Source organism: Myotis davidii, unplaced genomic scaffold (assembly GCF_000327345.1).
Source record: "Myotis davidii unplaced genomic scaffold, ASM32734v1 scaffold639, whole genome shotgun sequence".
Lineage (NCBI taxonomy): Eukaryota > Metazoa > Chordata > Mammalia > Chiroptera > Vespertilionidae > Myotis > Myotis davidii.
In genome coordinates this window covers 476,408-487,046 of record NW_006290541.1, presented here as the reverse complement: position 1 = coordinate 487,046, position 10,639 = coordinate 476,408, and the positions used below count along the sequence as shown (strand labels likewise).

Genomic DNA, 10,639 nt, shown 5'->3' with positions numbered 1-10,639 from the left:
GAATGTGCTCTATAAAAAGCGAAGGCGATTCCACGTATTCCAGTCTAGGAACACAACTTCAGATGGCAAATAAATCGGACAGTCATGTATAATCCAGATGCCTACGTAGATTTAAATTTCAAGTCTTCCAGAATAACTATGCCCTGAAAATAATAATACTGGGGATACACTTATTCTTAATGCAATACTTGTTATCTAAACTTCCAATTCAACTAGCGTATCTTGTATTTTTTTTATTCATTTGCTAAAGCTCGTAGTCCTCATGAGAAAGATGTCAAGCAATTCTTGATTCACACTTTAAAGACAAAAAGAAATATGCACCCTGACACCAAAAGCATCTGATGATCCGAAACCCTTTTCCGTGACCTTGGAATCCTGTCAGTTTTCTTCACTCACATGGAGTCGCGTGGGCGGCTTTTGAGAGCAGGTGGGAGAGGGTGGCATACAAGCAGGCGACATGGCCCAGGGAAAAAGAAGATGGAAATTTTACCCTGATGCAGAAGGGGAGCAAATGTTCATGTTATTAAAAATAAACAGGAGACCATAAAGTCAGGTTTCCATCTCTTCATCCTTTATTTTGAGCATTCCTATTGTTCCACTTGCTTTTGCAGCCTTGGTTTTTATTGCATCGTTTATTACCATAGGGGACTCTGCATTCCGTCTCTCCTCTGGGTGGAAAGCATGGAGCAGCCTCTATGCAGCAGGGAACAGAGTGGTTTGGAGGGAGGAGTAAGACAGGGAAGGAACCAGCTGAACACAGATTACTGAGGACAACCTGCCTGACCAGAAGCATCCGCATAGGATGCTGGGAGGCCCTGAGAGCGAGTGTCAAGAGGGTCCTACCAACATTCAATAAAAAATAAATATTTGTAACATACAGAGGCTGTCCACTGAAACATACAAACTATCCTACCTTACTGGGAAAGACAGAAAAACATATGCATACCCTAGGCCACTCCCCTATATAATATAAACAACTCAAAACCTTGAAATGAAAATAGTTCTTACTACAAGAAAAAGGAACCCAAAGCTATGTCATCCTGTGCCTTTGAAATATGCCCATTGCTCAGAATATGTACCCAGGAAGGACATCGTAGAGTGGATTTTTTCTTGTTGAACATAAGTGCTTCTCTACTTCCCAAAGGATAGAAGGACAGGAAGGCATCAAGAAGACAAGGCTCAACTAAGAGAGGAGATGGAAGGATGCTAGCATGTACAGGTCCAGTTCCAGACCTTGGCAATAAAGCAAACATAGCAATAACACAAGTCACAAATTTCTGTGTTCCCCAGTGCATATAAAAGTTACATTTACACTATACTGTAGCCTATTAAGTGTGCAATAGTGTTTATGTCTAAGAAATGTACATATCTTAACTAAAAATACTTTATTGGCAAAAAAAAAATGCTATCATCTGAGCCTTCTATAAGTCGTCATCTTTTTGCTGGTGGAGGGTCTGACCTTCAATTTGTAAAAACAACGCCCTATCTGCAAAGCACAATGTGGCGAAGTGCAATAAACCAGGTCTGCCTGTATAACGGGAACACCAAGAAGCATGCGGCTAACTCACCCTGCCATTTCTGGACGCTCAGCCATTCGGTCAAGAGAATACTCTTCTACAGAGCATTCTGAGTGCCCTAGATTCGGGCAAAGAAAATCATTAAAAACAGAAAAAGAAAACTTTCAGATTTGGAAGCGAAGGGTTTGCCATTGAAAGGTGAATTTAATCTCATAGCTAAGAAATCCTCCAGCTGGGTGAGCGCCTCAGAAGCACTAACTTTGACCTAAACTTAGAAAAGTCGGTCCACACAGATGCCATTATGTGTATTTCGGTCAGAAGGGCCCGAAAGCACTTGCATTGATGGACAGGGAAGCTTGAAAAGAACTTCTCTCCAAACCATGAAGCAAACGACAGCTAAGGAACATTCTCTCAGCAGTCAACACACAAACACTTCCTTAAAATAAGATCTCCTGGAGAAAGAATCAAAGGAGAAGTATCTTAGCACGTGTCTTTCCCCAAATAAAACGATGACACCATATGCCCCGAAATGGTCTCAACTGGTTGCCTCTTTGGCGGCTACCCTTGGGCTGATGATTCTCAGAGCCAAGGAAACGAGCCTTGAGAAGAATGCTGATGTCAGCTCCACGGCTGAGACAGTTGTGTACTATATTTATAGTATCAACAGTTTAATTGGGAAGTTGGTACTAATGATGTAAACACAGCTGGCACATTTTCAGTTTAAACAGACACGACTCATTCGCAGACATAACTAGCATTTGTTTGCTCAACACCAATGTTGGGTGGCGTTCAACAACGTCTCGGAATCCACACAAGGTGCCTGGATGGCTGCATCCAGAAGGAAATCCAGGCACTTATGGGCACGCACGTGGGCAAATCTGTCGCAGGCATTTGTAGACATTCTCAGATCAAATAATATTTCTCTGAGAAACTGTGCAAGATGGTCAATGGATACAGCATGAAACATGAAAGTAAAGGTTAGTTCAACAAGTGAACAGAGAGGCTAAAGCGAGGCATCCTCTGCGTTTTCTTGGGGTCGGCTTCATGCTTAGAATGCAGACCGAGGAGGCACCCTGCCATGCCCAAGAAATCAGCTTCACTACTTATAATATCGCAGTGGATGGAATTCCTGTCAACACTGAAAGTGCAGACATCTCTCTCACTCTATATTATTGCTGCAGAGGTGCTCATGAAAGCTGCTTTTGCGTGCTCTGAAAGTCATGGGATCTGCTTCTCGGTGACCATAAAGAGAGACTTCAGTAGATCGTGTGCATGCCCAAGTGAGTCTGTCTTTTGATAACCAAAGCAAGGCTGTGACATCAAGGGTCCGGTGCAAATCTGAAACCTGAACTCACTGAGCAGCTGTTTCTGAAAATAATTCTACGATGGAATGAGTTGTATCGTGATCTGGATAGATTATAATCACTTCTCTCTTCCCAAACCCAGAGATGCTTAACATTTGAATATTAGGTTAAATTAAGTTTCATATTCAGGAGCAAGATATTATAATTAATGTGTGGAAGTCCATACATTTCTTTAATGGGATCATCAAGAACTCAATGTAGAGGAAGTACAGGCTCATGAATGATGTCTGAAATGAGGATAGAGCTCAAGAAGAATGGAGCCAGGCCAGGACCAATGATTCCTTCCAGTGAAACATCTAGAACGGAGGTCCTGATCACATATTCGAGCCATTCACTCACACCCCTGCTGGTGCTTTAAGAGGACTTCTGCTTTGGATAATGTGGCCACACAGCAGCTAGGCCCAGGAATGCTCCATCTTAAATAGAAAAGGAAATCCATCTATAATGAGCTAGAAGACTTCATGACAAACACGGAAACACACGCCTCCAAAAGAGGAGAAAGTGTAGAATATGAAGTGCATGTGGAAGAAAAGATGACCAGAATGGCAATAAGGTGGCACTGGAGCCACAAAGTAAAAATAATACTAAAAGAATGCAAAACATTTGTGGTGACCATTAGACCCACAGCGGTTGCAAACTTCAGGACTGAATGATGAAGTCGTTATGAACATTGCCAGGTTGTCCGCAGTTTGAGAAAGGAGGCTGCTTTTTGGTCTTGTTGTGTTTGGAGTCTGAATCTCCCCTGGCCACACTGAGGAGAAGAGACAAGGGAGAGAAGCTCAGGGGCCTTGTGAGAGTTTTCCTTCATCATTACCCACACTGTAGCTCCTGCCAAAGTGAAGGTACAAAGACAAAATATTCCACTGAAAGGAGAGAAGGTGTCTCATGTCCATGTGCCCTGGAAAATACCAAACTGGGATCAAAATTGGGAAGCCAATCAGAATGTTTCAGATGCCTTCCAAAGGGATTCATGCCACTAAATGTATCAGATAAATGGAATAGATTTGTCACCACCAACGTTTGGCTAGGAAAGATAGACATTTTTGTTGTTGGTATTTTTTTTAGTGTTAAAATTCCATTTCTTCAGAATGATGGTTGTAAAACAAGGAGGCCTCCGATTTACAGCAGAGTCCCAGAATCCACATGTACCCAATAATTCTTTATGGATGAATCCCATAACAAAAATCTTGCCTACTTTCCTAAATGGACACAGATGCTGTGTGTGATAAGCAAAATGCATTTTAATATTACTGAACGTACGCTGTGTTTTCTTAATGCATAAACAGTAAGTGTATCTATCATCTTGTCAGATTGACATCTTGCTAGTTGCTTGACAATGTTGACTTTTACAAAAAGTGGCTATGAAACCAGTCGATTTCCATCAAGTTTTGACAACTGGTAGTATGATGGATCTTTTGGTTTATAAGTTAATAAATGAATACACCAAGACTTTGCTCCATGCCACCTGCCCTACTAACCCTGTAAGGGTAAGAGGTTCAAATATTCACACACACACAGGATCCCTTCTTCGGGAGTTCTAGCTGTGGGTATTGTGACTGACTCTCCAACTTAGCAGTGTCCTCTCCAGGAATTTTCAAGATAACCAAGAAGACTATGGAGTAAAGAGCACCTTCAGGGGGTGGGAATTGGGTGTGCTGCAATGAGTGACCCCATATGAGGGAGCACCGGATGGCCACCCAGAGGACCGAGTTCAAAGCCGACATCCCAGTGACACCTGATGAGTAATGATGGGCCGAAGAGCAAGACGGCTTCCTCACCTGCTGTGGCGAAAGGAATCTGATGCCCCTGGCTTCCCGTCACTCAGACCTGGCCTGGCTGCTTTACACACTTAACCTCCACTTTCACGTTGAATGCTCTGCACTTTTCAAAGTCATCTTTGACCCGAAAGTGCCCGAGGGTATCTCTGCTCTGCAACAGTCAGAGAGGGCTCAACTCAAGGTTATTACCAAATGAGAAAGATGAAAGTGCAGGATCTGACCTTTTCCTCTGAAATGTCAGGTTTCAAGTCTGGGTGTCTTCAGTGTTAGGATGCCTGGTCCGTGTCTGTGTCAGACGCGCACTTGATAAACATCGTGCATGTTCAAGGGATGAAAGGTGCACGCGAATCCCACAGTCACAGGACCGTGAGCCAGAGCTCCCTTCCCACATGGGCAATAAGAGCTACTATGCCCAGAACTAGGCATTCGGGTCGGGCTTGAATAGTATCCAAGCCCACGGTAGCTTTGTCCTTTGGCGAGACTGAGCCCAAGGAAATGCCAAGTTCATCCATTCCCAAGGTGGGCAGGGCAGATATTGTCCAGAAATACTGTCCGGGTCATGATGCCCTGCGAGGAAGCAGCCCTATCATTTCTTTTCTCTGGGTGGGTGTGACTTCTGTCTGCATTTCACCATCGTGCAGGGCCATGCGGTCATTGGCGCATCCATCACCACAATAGGGATCTCTGAACCCTCACCACGGGTTCCAGGAGGGTGCGCGCTGCAGGATGTAAGGCAGACTGAGAAGCCTCTAGCTTTTGTTCTGTTTTGTCTTTTAACGAAGCATTAGAACTGAATATTCTCTACAGCTTCATCAGGCCTCTCAATGCACAGTGCCTGGGAAAGGGTGAGGTGTGCCTGAATTCGTCATGACAATCTGGCAACTGCCTTCGAGAGAAGAACCAAGATGAAACATGATGTTTATTTTTTAGCCATGACATAGGGTTTGGGCCCCTAAATTTGGGATCACTAATGGGCTTGTTTCAGCAGGGTATTATCTGAGAGTTAATTTTCCATTTGATATTTCAGTTACTAATTAGAAAGAAACAATTTGGCAAAATGGAAACATGGTGGACACTGGCAAATAACTTTATAATAAAATCATGGAAAGAGCCTAACCACCATATACCCACAAAATAGGACCTAAAATCCTCCCTTTTAAACGTCTCACGTCGTATTATAAATAGCAAGAACTTACATGGAGGGCAGGGCTCTGGCCCCTGAGCAGGCACTGCAGGGGAGAAAGGCGGTACTTACGCCAAACATTTGTCGGAGGTCCGGGTCGCGGAAGCGGAAAGGGATGTTGGAGACGTGCAGGCGCTTGGGCTGGGACTTGTTTTCTGTATTTTCAGAAGGTTGTGTCTGGGGCTGGCCATCCGTCGGCGCTGCGTCATCTGTCTGCTAAAAGAATGAGAGCAAAGCAAAGAGGCTCTGAGTGGACCCAAATGCTCTTTCCCAGGATGCTTTTGCATCCCCTACATGGGAGGAAAATGCCAGAGCAAAGGGATAAAGGCAGGAAGGAACTGCTGAGTGGTTTTCATTCTTGCAACAAACGTTTACTGAACTCTGAGTGCCCATCATGGACCTAGAGGTGGGGGTTTTTTAACAGTGAGCAAAGCAACCACCCCTGTCCCCACGGAGCATATTTCCCCGGGGGGATACTGCCGCATTAATAAATAAATATGGGCCAGAGCTGGTTTGGCTCGGTGGATAGAGTGTCGGCCCAAGGACTGAAGAGTCTAGGGTTCAACTCCTTCAGGGGTCAGGGGCACGTGCCTCGGTTGCAGGCTGGACCCCTGGCCCTGGTCCAGGCGTGTGTGGGAGGCAACCAATCATGTGTCTTTTTCACATCAATGTTTCTCTCTATGTGTCTCTCCCCCTCCTTTCCACTCTCTCTAAAAATCAATGGGAAAATATCCTTGGGTGAGGATTACCAACAGAAAAAAATAAATAATAAATAAATAAATAAATAAATAAAAATAAATATGGAGCCGACAAAAGGAGAAAAGCACTAAAGGAGAAAATATAGCAAAGGAATGGGCTAGCTGGTGCTGGGGCTGGGTGGGGAATTTTAACTGGCCGTCAGAGAAAAGTGTCATCGGGAAGGGGATAGGACTCATAAAGGTAGGGAACGGTGGATCCCTTACTCAAGGCTGTTCAAAATCTTAGGGTACAGCTACATAACTGTTGGGGTTGTGCAGATAAAATATTAGTATATATACTAAAACATTTGAAAAGGCCGTTTGGTATTCTGCAGTCCAAATAGCTATCTGATTGACTTAAATTATTTTATTTTACTTTATGGTTTGAACTTTTGTTTCTTGATTGTGTAGGTAGTGCTGTCCATTCTAGTTTACCCCATATAATGATTTAAATGTAAACAAATTAAATACAATCTAAAATTCAGCTCCTCAGTCACACTAGCCACATTTCAAGTGCTCAGTAACCATATGTGGCTAGTGGCTTCCATATGGGGCAAGCAGACACAGAACCGCTCCATCACTGCAGAACGTTCTGTTGCAGTAAGTTGGTGTGGACAATGTCACATTATTAGCATAGCTCACCTGCCTCCCATTTCACCCCTCCCAAATAAAAGCCTGCATCACATGCTATTGCACTGACACCCTTATATAAACAGGAACTTAGGAGAAAAGTCACAGTAACATTTGGTATCATTGTAGCCATGCCCATCCTCTGAGTTCTAGAGTTTCAACATTTCAGAGGTGCTTCATTTTTAGATACTTTCCCTGCAATTAGCACATACTGCCTGCAGGTGGCAGTAGGTGCCATCCACATCAGATACCTGCTTCTCTGAGGCCAAGATGGAAAAACCTATGTGGAAGCTCATCAAATTATGAGCAAAGAATCGTCCTCACCTACTTACATGCAATTTAGTGGCATATAATTGAGACAAAACCTATCAATGCAGGCAGCCAGCTGTAAAATAATAAAGACAATTTTACAAAGTGAAATAGATATATGCCAAAATAACGTGAGCATAATTAGTGGCTTTCTTGTCAACTCTTGTATTACCTGGCAGATTTCATTTATTATTTCATTATTCTCCATCCTACACATCCTGAATTACAGTTTGAAGTCAAGACTGCAAGGTGATTGGCACACTACTTTGCAAGCTGGTTTCATATCCAAAGCCCCCTACCAGATGACTTTGTCCACTCCCAAGTGCAGTGTTATGATGGCAACAACAATTATGCATATGCTTTTGGAGTGAGTAAGAAGGAGGATGGTGACAGTTTTCTAGTCTGGAAAATGAACAGTAAGAATAGCACATACCTTAAATGGCTCTGTGAAGATTGAACACAATAACCTATGCCTGCTTGGCAGAGTTCTTGGCTCATGGTGTACAGTCAATAAATAAATAAAATGTAATGCGTTTTTTTAGAATGATGATTTTAAAAAAATATCCAATGAGAGATGTAAAGAGACCCTCTCAGGAAACAAAGAAAGGTCCTCATCTGCTTATGAAACACCTCTTTACTGAGCAACTACTATACACTAGACACAGAAGTTGGTCTTAAAATGCAGTTCCCATTTTAGTACTAGACAAAGAGTTAGAAAGCGTCATCTGTAATATCACTGTTAAATGCTGGGAAGAGAGCAAATCCCAGGAGACCAAGTAAACTTAAATCAGGGGCACACAACACTGTTGGAGGTTCCGCAAGGCCTACCAGTTCTGCAGGGTAAGTCTGAAGTGGGGGATACCTAAGAGAAGAGGTGACAGGGACTGGCCCTGTGACAGCAGGCGGCAAAGCTTATGCCAGCGGTTCTCAGCCTGTGGATCGCGACCCCTTTGGGGGTTGAACGACCCTTTCACAGGGGTCGCTTAAGACCATCGGGAAACACATATATAATTAATTTGAAACAATGAAAATACATCTTGCATATCAGATATTTACATTACAATTCATAACAGTAACAAAATTACAGTTATGGAGTAGAAAGGAAAATAATTTTATGGTTGGGGGTCACCACAACATGAGGAACTGTATTAAAGGGTAGCGGTGTTAGGAAGGTTGAGAACCACTGGCTTATGCAAAGACACAGAGATTCAGGAAGTACGTGTGGAACTCACTGGCCCTGGCCAGAGGGGGTAGGTATGAAGGAGGCACAGGAGAGCACACTGCAGAGACAGGTAGAGGCTGGATCATGGATGACCCTGTGAGCAAGAGTATACACTTCACCCTACAAGCTCTGAGGAGCCACGTAAACATCATAGCAGGGTGACATGACCAGCACATGAGCCGCGGCAGACACATGGCAAATGCCTGTGTAATGGGCGACTGACTCACTGACTGAAGGGGTGAATGGAAGATGAGTGTATGAATAAACAAAGAATGAAGGAGTGAACCATCAACCTCGCCACCTTCAAGTAATCATGGAAGAAAAATATTGATACCCAAACAAAAACAGGATCCATGTTTTCTCTTCCGGTGGTGAGATTTGGTTACATGCCCACGAGGTGAACATGTCCTTGAATCATGGGATTGTCACTTTTCAGAGTGGCCAAGGATCTTAGTACTCTTAAGTTTTCAGAGGCGACAGCTGAGACTGAAACACCCTGTCCACTTTTTCCCTCCTGTTAGAAGTTGCTGTTCAAATGCAAATTGCAACGAGCTCCTTCCCATAGCCTCCTACCAAGAAGGAAACTTAGATTTGGATTTGTGCATAACTGCTGGATGTTTCAGCTTAATAAACGTAATTAGGAATTACAGAGATTATGATTAAACATATTAAATGATTAATAGCATTATGCTGCTCATGTGAAAATTAAAATTAATCATCTTTAGTCAAACAGGACTTTGGAGAAATCTTTGTGTTGTTTCCTTTGATAAAAACATACAACGCTCAATTAATCATTCTGTAGCGTGCGTATATATACAAATGCCCAAAAATTGTCATGTAGGAATACCTGTGTGTTAATAGTAATTTTTAAAGATAACATGTAAAATAAAAAAGGGTTTCAGACATTGTGGGTGAATGGACTTGAAAGAATGTTGAAATCCAGAGGTTGAAAAGGAAAACAGGAAAAAAATTTTTTTTTTCAGACTGAGCATGTCTGGTTATGCAGTGCGCTTTAACACAAAGGACTAGACTGCAGTGAGGACCAAATGCAATGGGAAGGTAACAGCCACTACACAGCCTCCCATTTTGGGCGTAGACCTGCGGGAGTGAGCCCTACCGACTCGCATATTGAGAATATTGGGTGTGAGTTTTCTCTGTCCCTTTTCCTGAGAACTTGCAGGGAAAACATACTCACACCCCTCTGTTAGTCTCCTAAAAAAATGACCACACACTTGCTGGCTTAAAGCAACAGACATTTAATCACTCAAGTTCTGGGGCCAGAACTCTACAAAGACGTTGCCTTAGGGCCACGCCCCTCCAGGGGCTCCAGGAGGGAACCCTCCTCACCTCTCCAACTTCTGGTGTCTCCTGACTGCATCTCTCCAACCAACGTCTGTCTTCAAGGTCACATGGCCTTCTTCCCTCCATGTGTCTGAGACCCGACTTTCCCTCTGCCTTTTTCTTCTTATAAGGACAGTGGTCACTAGATTTAGAGCTCCCCCTAAGTCCAGAACGATCTCGTCTCGAGATCCTTAATCACATCTACAAAGACTCTTTTCCCAAATAAGGTCACATTCACAGGTTTACAAAGGTCAGGACACAGAGATATATTTTGAAAGCCACTATTAAACCAGGACATGGACGTCTTTTTTAAAGCCTCCATTAAACCCACTAGCCCCCTATAAACAAACCCCTGGTGGATGTACAGTGAGTCGCTGTTATCAAGGAGTGAGTGTACTTCAAACCACATTAGGCAGCATGAAGCTGTCCAAGGGGCTGGCCTCAAACCAGGTCCAAGAGAGGAGAAGGGAATGTTCGTTCCTGCCAGCGCTACCCCAGGCTCCCATCTGTCACACTGGCCACTTTAATGAGTTCCCAAAGTGGACAGGCTGAGTCTTC

General features: G+C 43.5%; 1 protein-coding gene across 1 annotated transcript in view; it reads right to left on the bottom strand.

The window, feature by feature from the left end:
• Nucleotides 1–10,639, bottom strand: part of RBFOX1 (RNA binding protein, fox-1 homolog (C. elegans) 1) — a 374,033-nt gene that overhangs the window by 127,589 nt on the left and 235,805 nt on the right. The window contains exon 3 of the mRNA XM_015563803.1: nt 5,915–6,058. Within this exon, the coding sequence (XP_015419289.1) occupies nt 5,915–6,058 (144 nt within the window). The remainder of the gene's footprint in view (nt 1–5,914; nt 6,059–10,639) is intronic.